At 42.7% G+C, this 18,623-nt stretch overlaps 3 protein-coding genes across 4 annotated transcripts in view; 1 reads left to right on the forward strand and 2 right to left on the reverse strand.

The window, feature by feature from the left end:
- The window catches only part of plekhg6 (pleckstrin homology domain containing, family G (with RhoGef domain) member 6), a 39,428-nt gene extending 24,145 nt beyond the window's left edge, over positions 1 to 15,283 (forward strand). Inside the window, exon 16 of the transcript XR_012928547.1 lies at positions 15,272 to 15,283. The gene's annotated coding sequence lies outside the window, so the exon portion shown is untranslated. The remainder of the gene's footprint in view (positions 1 to 15,271) is intronic.
- On the reverse strand, positions 684 to 5,717 carry tapbpl (TAP binding protein like). 2 transcript variants are annotated; one of them, XM_076041026.1, is made up of 8 exons: positions 5,344 to 5,717; positions 4,738 to 4,947; positions 4,397 to 4,660; positions 4,105 to 4,305; positions 3,410 to 3,574; positions 3,199 to 3,302; positions 2,724 to 2,949; positions 684 to 2,593 (listed from the first exon to the last, which is right to left on the reverse strand). In XM_076041026.1, exons 1-8 carry the CDS (start codon positions 5,393 to 5,395, stop codon positions 2,526 to 2,528), a joined length of 1,290 nt encoding a protein of 429 aa, XP_075897141.1. In that variant the 5' UTR covers positions 5,396 to 5,717; the 3' UTR covers positions 684 to 2,525. The 2 variants fall into 2 exon arrangements, with proteins under 2 accessions (XP_075897141.1, XP_075897140.1); XM_076041025.1 differs by having other exon boundaries at positions 3,410 to 3,577; positions 5,344 to 5,716.
- Positions 5,967 to 18,542, reverse strand: c1s.2 (complement component 1, s subcomponent .2). Its single transcript, XM_076041261.1, has 23 exons — positions 18,393 to 18,542; positions 18,070 to 18,277; positions 17,804 to 17,984; positions 16,844 to 16,969; positions 16,457 to 16,650; positions 15,538 to 15,688; positions 15,326 to 15,441; positions 14,993 to 15,074; positions 14,760 to 14,894; positions 14,583 to 14,657; positions 13,341 to 14,160; positions 10,956 to 11,169; positions 10,524 to 10,707; positions 10,288 to 10,428; positions 9,114 to 9,319; positions 8,856 to 9,003; positions 8,611 to 8,738; positions 8,454 to 8,532; positions 8,229 to 8,363; positions 7,998 to 8,072; positions 6,871 to 7,076; positions 6,557 to 6,771; positions 5,967 to 6,466 (listed from the first exon to the last, which is right to left on the reverse strand). The coding sequence occupies exons 1-23, from the start codon at positions 18,404 to 18,406 to the stop codon at positions 6,100 to 6,102; spliced, it is 4,200 nt and encodes a 1,399-aa protein (XP_075897376.1). The 5' UTR covers positions 18,407 to 18,542; the 3' UTR covers positions 5,967 to 6,099.
- Between the last annotated feature and the right edge of the window lie 81 nt (positions 18,543 to 18,623).

The raw sequence follows: 18,623 nt of genomic DNA on the forward strand, positions 1-18,623 counted from the left end.
AATAAGTAATTCGGACAATAAGGACGCTTCATTTTCCCCTTTGTATTAACCCTGGTAGTGTCGTGATAGTGACAGCAAACACTAACAGACAATCGTACACCGTGCGCTCATGAACCAACTAACCCCCGACTGACTGACCGACAGTCGCAGCCATAGACACGTGAATGTGCGGCCCCACATTCCAAACCGGCACAAGTCCCGAGTGTGTCTGGGAAACTGAGCGTTCGCCATTTGATGGGAGAAACGACCTGAAAGCCATTCGACCTCCCCAAGCCCCTCCCACCACCTGCTCCCTCCGTCCCGCCTCACATGAAAACAGACTCACAGCCAGAGTGAGTAATTTCTTTTGAACTTGCATGGCAGACGGTTGTTGAAGAGTTTTGCCTATTTGTGTGATCTGTGTACCTGCCCTTTTGGAACCATAGCTGCTGACTATACGTTGTTCTCTTTGTCAATGGTTTAACCCAACTGCAAACGGTGTTGTTCAAGTGTAATTATTACTGCTTATGCAATGCAATGCAATGCTGCTCACAATTGACCATTTTTTTCACTTGTAGGGAAGATTTGAAGAGTTCGTGGAGAGGGTGAAGAACCGTAGTTAATACAGGTAGTGTTGTACAGATAGAGCAAGAGTATTCTAGAACCCCGCCCCCCCTACCCCCTCAGACTGCACTCACAAGAAAGGTGTTCATAAATTCTTTATTGTTGACAAGCGTAGATGAAGGATTTGTTGCCCATTTTGATTTTAAAAAGAAAAACGTTTGTGCATAATTGTAGCAGTTTGGTGTGCTAATCTGATGAAACGCTATCATTGGATGAGTAATTCACAACATGTAAGGAACATGTCTTGTGGTTTACAAACTGGAAAAAGATGCAGTAGGAGATGCAAATGGTTTGTGAAAGGATTTAAAAGAAATGCATGATTTCCACATTTGCTGATGCCAATAAATAAATGATCAAAAGAAGTGAGTGCTGACCCTCTCTTGACAGACTGACCCATCTTTCCTCGGGAAGAGATTCATTTCATTGAATAGTGAGAGTTTCCAGACATTCATTCAAAACATCATTTAACTTTCCTCCTCCTCAGTTTGTATTTATGACATCTCTTTTACGTATGGCTCTTCCTTCTAAAAAAGTATTCAAACCCACTTTGAGAACTCCTGGGCCAGAACAGACAAAAATACAGCAATCAGCTGTGCAGTGTGAAAGCTAAGATGTTTTCTTTTTCTTTCTTTTTTCCAAAATCCAAAGTAAAACAAAAAAAAGAATAAATGTTCCTGAGTTTTCTAGTCTGACTTTCTTTGTTTCAATAGAGCCCTGTGATAATTCTGACATATGAAGTTGATGTTGGGAGCAGTTTGGAGTCAAATCAAATAAATTGTGAAAAATAATAAAACCCAATGAACTTTTTGAACTTGGAGGATAAAAGGATCAAAATGAAAAATAAATAAATAAATAATACATTCAAGACTTCGCAGCACAGGCTCAGGAGTTGCCAGGTTTGGTGTTTGGCTTCTTTGTGAAAACGTCTAAACAAAATGTGAGTGTAAAATGTATTATTATTATTATTTTTTTTTTCAATGATTTCTATATTGGAAAAACCTTAACGTGCTGCCCAGAAATACATTAATAACAGTGTATGCTCACAGTACAATCAAAGTCATTTGGTTTTTCTACCCTTTCTCAGATATATAATGATATACATAGAGAAATAAGGGTCTTGCTTCTAGTTAGCTGGCATCTAGCGCCACCATTTTTTAAAGAAGCCCGTCTGATTGTGTCCTGTATACGAAACTCACTGTCAGGCGAGCTACCTTAAATACCGGGCTTCATTAAAAATTTTACACACTGGACCATTCACACATCTAAACAAACCACACAACAACTAACAGCAGCCGTAATCCACGAAGACTCAACTATTCATCAGTAATTTAACTTTTGTCCGTGTTGCCGCTGTCTTATTACAGTTATTACAGCTGTGCCAGTATGTTGTTTCTTGTGAGAATCTTGTCTTTAAGAAAATAGAATCAGCGGAATAAATCTTGTCCATGTGAACTTCAAACATTTACTGTGTCATTGCAACACAAGTCTAAAAATATCTATTCTAGCAAAACATTTCCCAAGAAATCTGCGACGATGAACTTGAAGAAATTCTTATCATCACAGCGTCATGTAATTTATCGTCAGTACCACAGCACTGTGGTGTAAATAGCGAGAGAGATTACCAGTTTCCTGTCATTACCCATATCATCATATGAAGTAAAGAAGTTTATGGCATTCTAAGCAATGAACAAAGAAGCTGAAACATTCAATGGAGCCAAGAAACTGAATCGCAGAAAGACAAAAGTGCACCTGATCTTTGTAGTCTGGATTACACCAATGACAATCTTGGAATTCTGAGAGGGAATGCAAATCAACTCAAGTCTTGACAAGGTCTTCAAAACCCATAAGAGCATCCAATTAAACTGGCTTAGAACTTCATGCCCTCAAACGAAATCTTCCTTTTAAGCAAATCTTCAACTCACTTATTTCATAACTTGGTGGAAGAAAAGTGCAGTGATGATCAGGAAACCGAAAACCCACCAGTAGGAGTCTGTGTGGGGAGAGAAAGACAACAGTCAGTTGTATTGTTGTTGTCCATGACACAGCACACACACATTACACATTAAACTCAGGAAACTCACACACATTGACAACTCCAAATTATAATGAATACAACAAACCTTGTCGTGGGGTTTCTAACAGCAGACTGACGGACATAGGAGACTCCAGAGCTGGGTGCGATGCAGTGCAGGTGATCTTAGTCCCAGGGGGTAAACTGGGGGGCACAGTCAGGTGGGACGACACGGAGTAAGTTCCATCACCATGCTGTCGATGGCTGGACAGAGAGCCCTGATCAGGGAACACTGTCGGCTCGGAGTCGGAGGGTGAGAGGAAGGTCCACTCCATCTGAGGAGAGATAGTAAAGCTAAGAACTAGGAACAGAATAACTAGAAGCAAACTGAAGCAGGTGCTGATTGCAGAGGGTTAGTTCAATAGAAAATTCTTTCATTCAAGTTTGTCTCTTCGAAATTTCTCTAAGGAATACTGCAGAGGCAACCTTAAGTGCTTTCTACAAGTTCCCTGAGATTTCATGTTTTTGGCATCAAGTCTTTAAGTGGCTGGAACGAAGAAGACAGAACCGGTTGGAACACAGACCTGAACATCCAGGGGAAAGTATTTGGTGCTGTGGCAGCTCAGGATCTGAGGTGACTTGTCCTTGTGGATGAGCTTCTCCTCTGAGAGGGAAAGGCCAGGTGGCTCTGAAAACCAAACCAAACCAAACCAAACCAAACAGGAAAGCGGGAGAGGAGGAAGTTGAAAGACGACCTGCGTATCAGACGGACGAGGTGAATCATCTGACACTCACGGACGACGTGGAGCTGGACGATCTGCTGGGCGTGGAACGGGCCGACGCTGACGGTGCAGATGTAGGTGCCGTCGTCTCGAACCTTCAGCCTGCTCAAGGTCACAGAGGCGTCGCCCTCGGCCACCACCCGCGCGGCGTTCACGCTGGCGCCTGCTCGTCCTTCACCTGCTGGAGGAGAGAGGCGGCTCTCAGAGAAGCTTCAGGCCTTGTCTTGATGACTGTTGACCGCATGGAGAGCAGCTGACAGGTCACCCTTTGACTTCAATATGCTGTTTTTCAATCTGATTAAATAGTTGAACGTTCTGATTTAATATTCAATCGGGATTGTGCACCTTCATCATCCTAATTTCATTTCTTACATATAGACTTGTTTTCATGCTGTTAAAGTTTCATGCCTTTTACTATTTCTTTTTGGAAATCTGTCCAGCACTTTTTCAAATGGCATTGACTATTTGTTTGATGCATTTTGTCTATTTGGTATCGTTACTGTTTGATTTTTATAAGGTTCTCTAACTTTGAATTGAAAAGTACAATGCCAATTAAATTCCTGTACTATTATTATTCATTCTTGCATGCTAGTAATGAAAGGCTTGGTTTCTCTACAGTGATGGATGGGTGGGGGCCTTTAGGTCCAAGTAGTATTCATTTCAAACCAGTTCTTATCATGACAGATGTCTATTGTGCGCTGCACTCACCCACTGCGCTCCCCTCGGCGTCATCTAGCCTCGTCTTCATTTCGAGCACCCTGTGCCCTTTGCCCCTGTGCTGCAGGCGCCATTCCACGCTGACCTCCGGTGCGAAGGGTTCGTCTTGCTGCTTGAAGCCACAGTTGAGAAGGACGTCGCTTCTGAGCGGCGCCATCACAGCTTTGATGGGAGCGAACACCAGGAAGATCACTGTGGAGCACGGACAAGGATTAAAGACATTAAAAAAAAAATAAAAAAAATGTGAAGATGATGGTACGGCCAAGATGTAGCCACGTCTCACCCTCAGTCAGAAGCATCCCTGATTGGCTGAGAGGGAGACCCAGGTTGGTCTGCACGAGGCCAATGTCCTCGGTTTTCACAGTCTGCAGGATGATCATAGTGCAGAAGTCCACTCCCTCCACGTCCAGGGACACCATCAAATAGGCCGAGTCCGAGCTCTGCTGCGCCCCCTTGGGGGTGTACTGGCTCAATTCGCACAACACCTCCTGCTGGTTGCAGTCGGCGTGCAGCAGCACCTCCGCGCCAGGGATCTCTGGGGACGACACTGCCGCCGGTGGCGGAGAGGGGAGAGTGTTAGACTCACAGAGGATTCGCTCAGAAAGGGATGGTGGCTCAGCAAACCTTTGGCCTCCACCAGGATGGCATCGGGGTCGGGAACCGACGGTGGCATAAACGGAGTGAAGGTCTCCAGCGAGTCGTCCGGGGGGACGGAGACATCCCGCAGGATGAGGGTGGCTGGGGTCCGCTTGAAAGCTCCACTGCCCATCGCAGCCATTCCGGCCCCCTCCTCCACAAGGGAGCAGGAGAGGACGATGTCTACATTGACATTACCTGAAAAAAAAAAAAAAAAAAATCACAAATAATTTATGAATAATATTGATAATAATTTTGGATTACGCCTGAAGAGGACATAAAAAGAAAAAGAAAAAGGGGGGAATGGAGGGGTTGACTGAAAAGACCATTGTTTTAACACATGAAACTGTTTGTGCTTTCATTTATATGGTAAATGTATTGTATGTGAAAGTAGATCAGGTTCAGAAAACATGTGCTTAAAAATGAACAATGCTTGTGTGCTTACGTATCCTCAGGCGCTACCAAATGTCACATACTAATCCTCTGACCTCTATGAAACGTAAGAGTATATCAGACTTATCAGGTATTCACACATACTGATGCTTGATGTTTCTCGCGCGATGTTTACAAGTGGATGAAAACAATTGCTCTTACCACAAGCGAACTTCAGGAAGAAGCCGAACATCAACACCTCAATCCTCAGCATGGCGTCAAAGTAAAGTGTTGGGGTTTGTTTTGTTTTTGTCTGTCGAACACTGTGTTTAACGTTGCTACCATAAGATGAAACAATATAACCGGGGAGAGCACCGTCGTACTTTCACTTTTGATTTTGTCAGCAAACAGAAAGAAAACGTTTCTTCGACGTTATGTTTTCAAGCATTTTAAAGAGTTGTTAATGCCTTCTGTGTATAATTACCTTGGAGCGATAAACCGACGTTATTTCATTTATTTATCTATGGACGATCTCACAGTGCATGAAGCAAGGAAGGAAGAGCTCGCTTGCTGTAGGGTGCATGCGCACAAAGCAGCAGCGCCCAAGAGGGAAAGTGAAACTGAGGAAAACTGATATTAATTCGTCTTATTTATTTTCTCTCTCTCTTTCTCTCTCTCACTCACTCTCTTTTCCTCCCTCTCTTTTAGATTTTTTTTTTTAAGATTAAAAAAGTGTTAAACAAAATTCTGCTGTTTCTAAACTCAGGTGTTACAGAACTAAAGTTATAAAAACAAAAGTTGAACGATGAGGTAAGATGAGACAAATTGAAAAAAAAAAATGTGTATCTAATTTAATTATAAGTCTTTATTCAATTTCTGACGGTATTATAAGCGCTGCAGAAATATTGTAACAAAGAATGTGATATTATTACATTAGCTCACACATTTTTCTTTATGTATTTCACGTTGTAGTACACTTCAGTGCTCTGCTATGGTGTTGTTGATCCAGTCCAGGTAATTGTCGACTTTGGTGTAGACCCCATACGTGCCCTGCATGCCACAGTCGACCCCCCAGCTGACAATCCCAGCAGCCCAGATGCGGCCGTCGTGATGCAGGGTGTAGGGCCCGCCGCTGTCTCCCTGGCACGAGTCCATCCCACCTTCAGGGAAGCCGGCACAAAACATGTTCCGAGTCAGACTGGGCACATTTGTCCTGGTCCTCTTTGCAGAAGCAACTGAAGCGCTGCACGTATCATAATCCACCACAGGGAGCTGCACATATTTCAACGTATTTGTGAGTATACGTGTTATTTGGGACCCTGTGAGGCCGAAGCCCGACACCAACCTGGAAACAAATAAAACAGAGAGTTATGCCGAATTTGTTTCAGGAGTCTGAATGATTTGTCCCTCCTAAAAGCAGCACTAGTTTCTTTACCCCATCATGCCAGTGACATATGTAGCGCCCGCTTCTGGCAGACACACAGGCATGACCGACGCGCTGAACGTTATTGGGTCTTGCAGTTTGATCAAGGCAATGTCGTTGTTGTAGTTCACGTCGTTTGGGTTGTTGTAACCGGGGTGAATATGTATGGAGGCAGTGGTCCAGGGGGACGCCATTAGGGCATTAACATTGGTGAGTCCCATGTAAACCTGCATTAACAACCACACAGAGGAAAACACTTTAAAACATGAAGATGGGAAAAACAAAAGCAGAGGCGTTAGCCATTCAACCGGTGTCTGATGTCCTACCCGCACTTTCTCCACTTCTGCTTTAGCTCCGTTTTTGTCAAGGACATGAGCTGCAGTCAAGATCCAGCGATCTGAGATCACCATTCCTCCCGCTCTGTTTCCACCCACACTCAGCATCACTTGCCAGGGGATGGTATGTTGAGGCGCTTCTTTGCCCCCAATGATTCTCTGATAGCTGGAGATGAGCGTCGTGGGCTTCCCACATACTGGACAGACAGGGACGCATGTTTTTAGTTTGGCGTATGTAGGACACTGGAAAATAAATCTTTTCCTTTTTCTATATTTTCTTTTACATTGTCTTAAGTTACCTGTGTACATTTTTGACACAAGGTAGCTTCCTGATTACCAGGTGAGGAGGGGGCGACATAACAGTGAGATTCCGCTCGGTTACTCTGGGATCGATTACTTGGGCCTGCTGATTCCCCAGACCACGTTTGGGAACGGAGGCAGGTGTGCTTGTCTCGTCACATATCTACTATTTTGCAGGTCAGTCGTATACGGTGACAAACTCCTTTAAAATCAGCGCTTGAATCGCGCAGGATATTACATGTAAAATGATCGTTGCGCAGCCTCGAGCTGTCCTTTCCTACTGCACTCGCTTCTAACACGTTTGCCGTATTTTTGTGAACACCGATTTTATTTATTATTTTTTTTAGTTTTCTTTTTAGTTTCCCCCCGCTGTTTAGGTTATCTTTAGTTAGGTCTAATGACTTTTAAATGTGTCATTTGAATGCACTTTATTTTTGATTTAGAAGTTTGAGTAAAAGTGAAATGTGATTTGTCGAATTATTAAATTGTCTTTTATTTTATGTAGGTGTGTAAGTTATTTGTATGTTATCTGTTATGTGTTAATGTATATTTTTGTATTAAAAAAAAGACCTGAGATTATGTGAATATATTAATTGTGAAATATCACTGGGGTAAAGAACCCTCTTGGGAGTAGAAGCAGGCGCGTACGTGTCTGTTTATCTCCTCTCATATCTACTATTTTACAGGATTGTGGAGTGCGACTGGAAAATTAAAACCATCTTTTGGCTGCTGTGACCTCACACCATGTGGCCAGTAAGTCTTACAAACCTTTTCAACTTTACTCACAATCTTATCTTGTCTTTGGAGGAAATAGTTACCTGGTAAACACTTTGGTATGGGCACAATGTCATTTTGGGATCTCCATTTTCTGTCTGATTCACAGATGAAGTTAACTGAGGAGTGGAAATAAAACATGTATTTATTTGACAGCTGAAGTAAAGCTAATGGCTGCGATGAATCTGAAAAAGAAAACACTTTAAAAGGAACATTCAACAGGCCGTGATCAAAACACGCTTTTAAAATTGAAAATTGAAATGTTGTAATCTCACCATTCACCCCTCCGAAGAATGCGTAAAACGGTTCATTGCAGTAATACTGGATGACGGACTGATACTGATTGTCACGGCCAGACACTTGGCGCACACCTCCGTTCAGTAAAGATTTGGGTTCCCCACAGTTAATGACTGCAGACAAGAAAAGACAAAGACATCAATGAAAACGTGGAATAAACAAAAATTCTCTGGGTTTTGAGTCGAACGCTCCTGTCAACCCACTGTGGCATTCTGGCAGCGTGAGGTGCCACTGTCCGTTGCCTTGACACATGGTGGAGAAGCTGTTCAACTCTTGTCCATCCTGAGAGCCACAACAGAGTCAGTGAATCATATCGGCTAAAGGACTGTACATTGAAAACAGTGCTTTGTGTTGCCTGACCTTCATCAGCTTGTAACCGGTATCACAGCGCACAAAGATGTAGTCCCTGTAGAGGTATCCACCCATCTGGGTTGCGGATGGAGTGATCCGACCATTGGCCACGTTGCCAGGTAACAGACACTTCACTCCTGAGATGCAAACAAGTCAAATGCAGAACAAATTTGCAACCAGGTAAGTATTTTTTTTGTAGTCTAAATACCAAACTATTGTTTAATAATCGTGCTATATCTGGCTCTTGCTCTCACTCTGTGTGCTGTAGTCCAGACTCCAGCCGGCACTCTGTCCTTTGTTGTCAATGTGATAGTCTAGCGTCACAGTGTTTGATTCTGTGTCTATGTGGCCCGGACTTCTATTGCCACACAGCTTTACGGGCCCTCGGGTCGATGTTTTCATCTTTGTTGGGTGGAGCATATGATTTATTCAACACAGAAGAAAATAGTTGTTTTGAACTAATAAGTCACCTGTTGTTTAAGCCATATGGTGTGAAAGAGGCTGTACTGTACCTGCAACCAGTGATAGGGACAGATGGGGCCTTGCTCTGTGTCCATGGCCTCAATTTGAAAGTTGTCAGAGAAGTTCAGAGAAATGGTGAGGCCAGACTCAACAGAGATGACGTACTGGCAGGACACAGCATGAGGGGGGAACTCGGGGTATCCAGGACTCGTAAAGTGACCCTCTGGCTCATCAAATATACCACCTCTGCAGGCCACTGGGAAACATGCAAAATATGAATAGCAAAATCACTGACGTGTTCCCTTTCACTGTTTGTAGGAGCCATTTTGTATTTATTTATTTATTTAATGAATTTTTTAGTTTCCCTTTTAAGTCAAATCATCACGTTCATGACCCCTGCTGGCAGTTTCTGGTATCACATAAAAGATTCCAACACACCCGTGCAAACTGGATGGCAGACAAAGGCCAGGTTGGATTTTGTTGAAGCAGTGAATATTGTAGTCGGAGACGCCAGCAGGCATATGGTTTTCAAATTGTTTTGTTTTTGAGTGAATTTTTTAATTGGTTTAAATAATTCTATCATCTGTTGTATTATTTATTTATTTTGTGCCATTTTTGCCCCTTTTTGGAATCCCTGGACATACAAATAATAGGACCTTTTTTCTCTCGACGTCTTGATTCTTAAGTTTGTTATTTACCTTTTCTACAAATAGACACATTGAAACCACCTTGGCGTCCAAAGTCAATGCCTTAAAAGAAGGCATTACACTGTTTACTATTAATGTATTAAGTAATTTTGTTTATAGGTGTATTTTTCCCTGACCCATCAATACTGAATATCTTACATGGAGGTTTTGCAGCAGAATCTGCCTTTTCTTTTTTTGCCTAACATCAACAATCACCAAGAAATAACTGTCAATTACTTCGAGCAGTAGTATGAGCCAGTCTAAAACATTTTTTTTTGCCACTTTTTGTATTCACCTTAACAATCTGCCTACCTACGAGTTTTTTGAATGTTGTTTCTAGACATATGGTTCCATAAAAGAATACATAAATACACCTCTAACTCAAATTGTCAAATTGTGTTTTCTGCCTGATATTTAATTTGTCAGTAGTAGCGACGTTGTGGTAAATAAGAGACGGAACTATATTACTACATAGCCAGAAATGTGCCATGTTACCATTTTAAAACAACAGCACCGAAAACAAAAAAAGAGTACTCACACACACAAGTGCGCTGGTCTGAGCGGAGGTCATAGCCGTGGTGACAGGAGCAAATGTACGAGCCGAGGGTGTTGATGCATATTTGGGAACAGAGGGGAACATCTCCAGATTGTGCTGCTGCTGCTGAACACTCATCTATGTCTAAGGGAGTGAGTTGTTGTTTAGTCAAGGGGTAGTGGTTCAGTGCCGATGTGGTACACTTCCACAAGGGGTCGCCACGTGAGAATGCTACCTACCCACTGCCTGGTACTGAGCAGAGAAGCCCACGTTCTTGTGGTATTCTGGGTTGCTTTCATCTGACTGGAACACCAGGATGAGCTTGTTTCCTGGTGACAAAATGGGCTGATTCCCGGGGTGGTTTCCATTGGCAGAGTTCTCCATGCCACAAAACCTTCCCAGGACTTTATTGTCATGGAGAACCTGAATAACCATATGACAAATACATTATTATTATTATTATTATTATTATTATTATTATTATTATTATTATAAAGCAAACTTGTAAAACATATCCTTTCAACAATTATGAGTTACAGTTGAGAGAATATTCCTTCAGAGGCAGGATTCTACTTAAAATGCATCTATCCAACAGTGTTGTGCCTGCACTCTTGTTTAAGTATACACCACCAACTGTTATGTTTTCACGTGTGTGGAGTTGTGGCTCTGACTGTAAGAGAGTCGTAGAGGCAGCGTGGAGAGGCTTCAATGTCCATGTGAGTGAAGGTGAGTCTAATCTGGAAGCCCTCGGGTACGGTCAGGACCCACTGCTGCTGCAGGTTGGGGCCGTAGGGCTGAGGGTACTCGGGGGAGTGGACCTCCCCGTACATCTGAGGCTCTGAGCGGACCAGCCACAAGCAGCCACTTGCTGACAAGCACAGAAGGCTGGACAAAGTACACAAACAGAGAGTTTGATCCGTTTATCAGATTTATTGATCGGGTCCAAAGTTGATGCAAAGTCTTTGATGAAAGCAACACCAACAACTTTTGTAGCTGTAAAACATGGTAGAGGCTTCATATATGGCAGATTAGGAGTGATCAATTCATCAAAAAAAAAGAACATTGATATATTTGATTGTGCAGATGACAAACAGTCTAATAAAGCGCCTTGAATATGGGCAAATATCGGAACTTGGAAAGAAGTACAAGCAAAAATCTATTCGCAAGTGGGACAAACAAATTAGTTTTAAATTCCATCGAAACTCACCAGATGATGTAGGATAACCAACCCATCCTGCATCGGCGGCTGAGAATCAGTTGGTGGGCTCTTGAGCTGCAGCAGGAGCAGATCCCTCACCAACAAATGAAACTTTAACGCCTCAAAGTCCGTTGTTGTAGAGTTTAGCAACTGATTGCGTTAATGCCAGGAATATGTCCTGTTTGTCTTGGCAAAATCAAATGATCACTTGACTTTTGGTAATTGATGTCTTTTTTTTTTGTTTTTTTTTACATAAAATCTAACTTAAATTTTTTTTCTGAATTTGTTATGATCAGGACAATGAGATTAACTTTCAAAGTAAACTTGACTTCTGGTTGTTTTTTGTTTTTTAAAAGCGGGTGTCAAGTGTTTGGGGTTGCATTGATTATTGAGGTTACTCTACCACTAGAGGGAACTATTTCACAGTTTTGATTTCCGACGAAACAAACGGGACAGCTACGTCGACTCGACAAGACATCGTAATAATAGTAATAATAATAATAATAATAATAATAATAATAATAATGATTTATTCTAATTAATTATTATTATTATTATTAATAATAATAATAATAATAATAATAATAATAATACATTATTATTATTATTATTATTATTAATAATAATAATAATAATAATAATAATAATACATTATTATTATTATTATTATTATTATTATAATGGCTTGCTGATACGACTGCGAAAGACTGATTTATTCGGGATTTGTGTCACAGTTGTACTCTAATGTGACATTGCACAGAAAGTGTTTTTGACTACGGCAGAGTGGCTCACCAAGACCAACTTCAAGCGCAGAGAGATTGGAATAGTGGGTAAACAGAGAGAACTTTATTGATCTGGTCCAAAGTTGACTCAAACACAACAGTAGCGCAAGGATGAAAAGCACTTCAAAGAGCCGTGTGTGTGTGTGTGTGTGTGTGTGTGTGTGTGTGTGTGTGTGTGTGTGTGTGTGTGTGTGTGGAGCGAGCTTGCTGACGCACATCCTCCTTATTGAAGGAGGTTTTTCGTGTTTTCGGAGTTGTTGGTCCACTAATGAGTTTTCTTGGCTTTTACTGGCACACAACCAAATAGTGACCTGCTGGTAGCAGCACAAGTGTCTTTAATCACAAATGATTAAAAATAAATAAATAGACAGATGAAAATTTGAATCATCCAAATTCCGTGCTATCAGACAGTAATTATGCCCAGCAAATTTCTCTTTGCTTCGTCACTGCGATCACTGCACAAACTGAACCCTAGATTTTAGTCTTTTTGTTGTTGTTGTTGTTGTTGTTGTTGTTGTTGTTTTGACGCTGGATTGATGAGTCACTTTATTCCACCACTAGATGGGGCAATTTCGCTATATCATTCCCTCAAAAGCAACCAAAATATATGATCTGGCTATGATTGGTAAAACTTGTGCTGACAAGTTTTGACAGTCTTATCACTAGCACAAAATGATATCTTTAGCAGATCTTTGCTATTAATGCAATATGTTTGTTTGATTGTGTCCATTACATTTCAGTCAGGAAGCTTTTGTGTCGACATTTTCAAAAGAAACACAAGGTTATTTAATTACAATTATAATGACTTTATTTTTTCATGTGACAACTCCATAGACCCACAGAGGAAATCCATTTTCAATATGATACTGCTGATGTGTGAAGGATGATAGTATGATTACATTTTGTATTTTGATTGTATTCTTATGACATGCAAGCTGCGTGTGATTGTGATTTTAATTGCATTGAATCTCCTGTGCTTGATAAAAGTGATCAGAATTTAAGGTATTGACGTGTCTGCATCAAGTTTTGGTTATTATTAGTTATTATTTGGTTTGGTATATTATTCATCACTTCTTTAGTTTGAAGCAGCTTCTGTCATCTCTCGTGTAATATTATGCATTGTCTCCTCAATCCAGGCTACATAATTCTTCACCTTGGTATAATAACCTTTGTACTGCCTCTCCTCACAAGGGGGTCCCCAGGAGACGATGCCGGACAGATAAAAAGGTTCTCTGCCCTTACCCAACATAGGTGTAACAAACGGACCTCCACTGTCCTGCTGGCAGCTGTCCGTCCCCTCCGCACCGGCGCAGAACATGTTATCAGTGAAAATCATGTTCTTACTATCAAGGGTGGGTGTACTCTCACATTGAGCGTCGCTGTAGACCCCGATAAAGGCATATTTGAGGGTCTTAGATGTGAACAAGTCAGGAGTGTCTCTGCCCTCTGTTTTCCCAAAGCCAGACACCGTGCCCTGCTCGCCCACCACCAAGTTCATGCTGGCGTTTGGCAGACAGATGGGGAGAAGTCTGGGGCCGAGAGTCACCCTGGAAGAGAATCTAATAAGAGCAATGTCGTTGTCGTAGTTGGTGCGCTGAGCACCAGCATCCTCAATGTAGTCGGGATGAATTATGATCCTCTCGCTGTTCAAGAGAACGGCACGGTTGTTCCTTATCTCTCTCCCTTGCACCAGTCCTCCATACAGCGTCAGAGAGGTTTTACCCAAACCTTCCACCATGTGAGCTGCTGTGACAGCCCACTGGTCACTGATCAGCGACGCTCCACCTCTTCTTGGATGTCTGATCAGCAGTTGCCAGGGGATTTCGCCCAGGCTTGCATCCTTCCCACCCAGGATTCGCCCTGCACTGCTCCCGTACTGTTCAGGCCTCCCGCACACTAGAACACATTAGCATGACGTCATCAGACTTGTAAAGGAAGAAATGGTTAATCCTAGGGATGCACCGGTACCGATACCAGGGTGGATTACTCTAGTCTAGTCATGCTCGTAAGATACGTGCCGATACCACAACACCGATACCAGTTGTATATGTATGCTTATGACAATTTTGTTAAATTTGTGTTAGTTCTGCAGTGAAACTTGTGACAGTCACTCATGTTCTAGATAGACATTATAGAATTAAACTAATTCTATAATGTGTAATGGCCATATCAAGTACCCAGTATCGGTATCGGTTAGTACAGAAATGCAAGTACTCGTATTCTCTTCGTTCTTTATAAAAGTGGTATCGGTGCATCCCTAGTTAATTCCCTGATGTTTCCAGTGAAAGAAGTGACAGAATATACATTGAAAAGCAAACCTTCAATGCATTTTGGCATCTCCGTCCTGCCTCCAGCTGATACCCATTCACCAATGGCATTGCAAATGTAAGTATCTGAAAGAACAAAGAATTAATGTCGTTAAAAAAAAAGAGAAATGTGTATTTTTACTGCTAGTTCAGGATTAAAATAGATGCGGGCAAGCTTGTTATATTTACCGTCTCCCTTCAGTGTGTAGTATTCTGAAGTGCACCTGAACTGTACTTGGTCTCTGTATTGTGTGCGTGTGACGTAAGAGCCAACAGGCTGAAGAATTCCATCTTGAGGGATCTCAGGTGAGCCGCAGTCCACCGCTAAAATAGGAGTGGCGATATGAAATGCATAAAACCAAATAAAGGCAGCAGAAGAAATCCTTTCATAGAATGAAACTGAATGTACAGTTAAAACTCACGTTCACAGCTGAAACTGGGGCTCCACTTTCCTGTGGGCTGGCACGTTGCCTCATACTGTGCTAAGGAGGACTGTTCTCCATGCTAGTGTATGAAAATTAGATATTTTTATACATATATGTTATTTGAATTGTTGCCTTTTGGGGGGGAAACAATGCATCTTTAGTTCCTGGAGACAGTGTCTACCACAGTGTCTCCAACCACAACGTGAGAATTTAGAGCATTCAATCAATAAACTTCAAAAATCAACAATTAGAAAGAATATGAAAACTTGACGCTAGATACGATGGGTGGTTGTTACATGTGAAGAGTACACGATGACACTGTGTACTCACTGCATTGACAACATATCCCGTCTCACACTTGACCATCACAGTCTGACCCTCCTGATAGTCTGCTTCCTGGGGGGTGGCTGTGGAGTGTAGGGTCACCACTGCCGGACACACCTTCCCTGCAGTTTAAACAGAAGTGTGAGGAGACTCTGCCTCAACCAGCAGCACTTGGTTTCCATGTCTGTTGCGTGCAGGTGCGAGTATTTTGTCAGCACCTCGGGTCCCGAAGTGGAGAGAGAAGCCTTTGTTGGTGCCGAAGCTGTCGGTGGTGAAGAGGACCTTCACCTTATGCGATTGGGTGAGGAGAGGCGAGGGTGGAGGTGTGTGGCCGCAGAACGGCCCCATGGTTTCAGAAGGGGTCTCAATCTGGAAAAAAAAAAAGTAAAACGTGGAAGTGTTATCGAATTGCATTTCCTGATGTGTCCTAGAGTTGAAAACAGGCCAGTTTCATAATTTGTTGCATGACTTGCAAATGCATTTTTCGCCATTTTTTTTTATTTATTAAAGGAAGAACTCTGGAAAATCCACACAGTTCCAAATAAAGGAAGCCTGAAAAACAAAACATGCAAGTGATAAGAGGAAACTCCTGCAGAGAGCTGGGAGGTTTGAGGATGTTTAATGAAATACATGGAAACCTATGGGGGGAAACCCCAACCAGTCCTGTATGTGTAATGCGTTGCTGAAAGGGGGGGAGAGGGTGCTTTCGTCAAGACTTAAAACAAAACAAAAACTTGAATCATAGATCCAAATCAACGCAAACAACAAAATAGGTGGAGGAAAATTTGTAGTGTCCAGGTGTGACGAGGGAGTCTGAGCCCGTGTGACTGACAGCAACCAGAAATGATGCACATGGGGGACAGGAAGTGTGCAGAAACAGCTTGTCTTTCATCTGGATTCATCACAGTTTCCTTTTACCTCAGCGGGTTCCTGCCCGGGTGAGGGAGAGTTCTGACATCTGACGTGTGTCATGACATAAAAAACACAGTTACTGTTCAAAAGGTGTCAAACATTTCTTGTACAAGCTGCAAAAAAAAAAAAAAAAAAAGCCAGCACGGCCTCGACGTGAGTTGTTGAAGGTGTGTTTTTTGTTTTATGAATTCACTACCTGATGCTTTGCTCTAATTGGACACCTACCCTCAAGGCGTCTATGCAGGGACCGTCTGGACTTTGTTCCACGTCAAAGTCAGTGGAGAATTCTAGCTCCAGCTGCAGGTGGTCCTCCACAGACAGAGTGTACTGGCAGTTGGCGTTCTCGGCGTAGGGAGCCGGCCAGGAGGGGCTGGAGATCGTGCCCCTCCGCCGCCCCGACAGATCCTCGCTGCAGCTCACTGCGTTTAATAAAAGAATTCCCTCATCATCAACCAGCTTTATTAGGACGCCACACAATTGACCCCACTCTCTGCCTCCCACTTGCCCGCCCCCGAGCCAACCCCCCCTCTGCTCTCTGCACTTCCTCTGTTTGACTCGGTTTTGTTTCCCCTTCTCGGTCTCGTTGAGCAAGTCGCCACGAGCTGCCCGTACCGGTGCAAGTGTGTTTGTCCTTGTCCAAGTAGTAACCGTGTTGACAGGAACAGTAGTAGCCCCCGATGTAGTTGTGGCAGAACTGGGTGCACTGGTTGTCCGGATCGTCCCTGCATTCGTCATAGTCTGAGGGAGAAAATGAAAAAGAGGAAATGAGAAATGACAGCCTGTCACGAAGAGTTTAAATGTTCTCGGACGGTTTCTGTTTTTGTTTTTCAGGTCACTTTCTTTTTCTCCTGCATGAACATGAATTATGTCTAAGTAATACTGGATTCATTTTCTCTTAAATGTGATTGCAATTCTAAATGTTAATTGATTGTTGATGCCTTCAACAACATTCACTTCCATGTCATTGTCGTAAATGCGCTGCTTGTGCCGCCTATAGCTTTTCTTCATCGAAAGCAGTGTAATCTTATCTATCATCTGATCACCTTTGAATGAAATGCCTTTAAAACCAAAGCGTTGCGAGCCACTTCATCCAATTATTACTACTTGCTTCTTATATTTAGTCACACCGGCAGCATCTTACAGTGTTGTGTGTTTACGCAGCGCTGTCATTTATTCACTGAAACTCTGACATTTTTCTGAGGTACGTCAACAAAAAAAAAGAAGCGAAGTTGTTCCGCATTGGTTAGCCGAGACCGCCATGTCAGCACATATTTAGAAATGAAACCATTATGTCTTGATGCAAATCCCCTACTTACGTGACTCAATCTCACTGATCTTTAATTCACTGTCTGTTCTAAAAGGCCGTTGTTTTAGACTGATGGTATATTAATGATTTCTTATGATAAAGTCTACTGTGTTTTAGCTTCTTTTTCTTTTGCTCAGTATTATCAAATTCACAAAAACCCTTCAGATCCTGAACACTTGTGCTGCTCACACATATAGCTCATCGCTCTGCTCTTCTTCTTCTCCATCTCCATCTCCTCCTTCTTCTTATCCTCGTGCTGGTCTTACCTTTATCTGTGTAAAAGCCCCTGAAGCCAGTGTGCCTCTTGGTGTTGGAGTAGTCGGAGTAGAAGGACAGCGAGAGGCAGCCACCAGGGAGAGAGACCAGGGTGGGATTCACACTGGACTGAAGCTCCTCCAAGTTCTTTTTCCCGCACAGCACAGAAATAAGCTTCTCATTGGAGAAGACCTGAGGATTTAACCAGAGGGCCACACGGTCACAGGATACAGGGACGGTGTTAGCGCCCAGTTGATGGAATCGGTCGGCGGCTGACCTTCACAGCGTCGTTCTCACACTCGTAGCTGTCCTCCAGGTCCAGGTGGATGAGCCGGAGGGAGATGCTGTGACCTTTCTTTGCGCACCTGCTCCAGTTGTAAGTGGCGTGTGGCGGGTATCCGTGCGGATACCCCGGAGACTCCACCCTCCCCAGCAGCATGGCAGAGGCTGAGAGGGTGAGCAGGAGAAGCAGCAGAAGCAGCAGGCTGAGGTCGAAGATGGGTGGAAGTCAGATTAAGAAGTCCCACCATAATCATGTGTTGTTGTTTTTTTTCATTCTGAAATGAAATCAGTTGGAAAGCAAGACGAATCCGAACCCACCTTGTGCGAAACATGATGTGATCTGATCAAGACCTCTTCACGGGCTAAACTACATCAACTTTTCTCCTTCCCCTTTTCTCATTTATTTTCCATTCCAAATAAGCAAACCTCAGCATTTCAGAAAAAAAAATATTTTTGCAACTTGTTTTTTGAGTGCTTGCCAGCCCAAAGGAAGCAGCTGCAACCGAAACGGACTGGACACTTCTTTTTTTGTCTTTCTGTCTTGATTTC

The sequence above is a fragment of the Nelusetta ayraudi genome, unplaced genomic scaffold (genome assembly GCF_046127955.1).
Source record: "Nelusetta ayraudi isolate G7.1 ecotype Tasmania unplaced genomic scaffold, CSIRO-AGI_Nayr_v1 ptg000063l, whole genome shotgun sequence".
In the NCBI taxonomy this organism is placed as follows: Eukaryota; Metazoa; Chordata; class Actinopteri; order Tetraodontiformes; family Monacanthidae; genus Nelusetta; species Nelusetta ayraudi.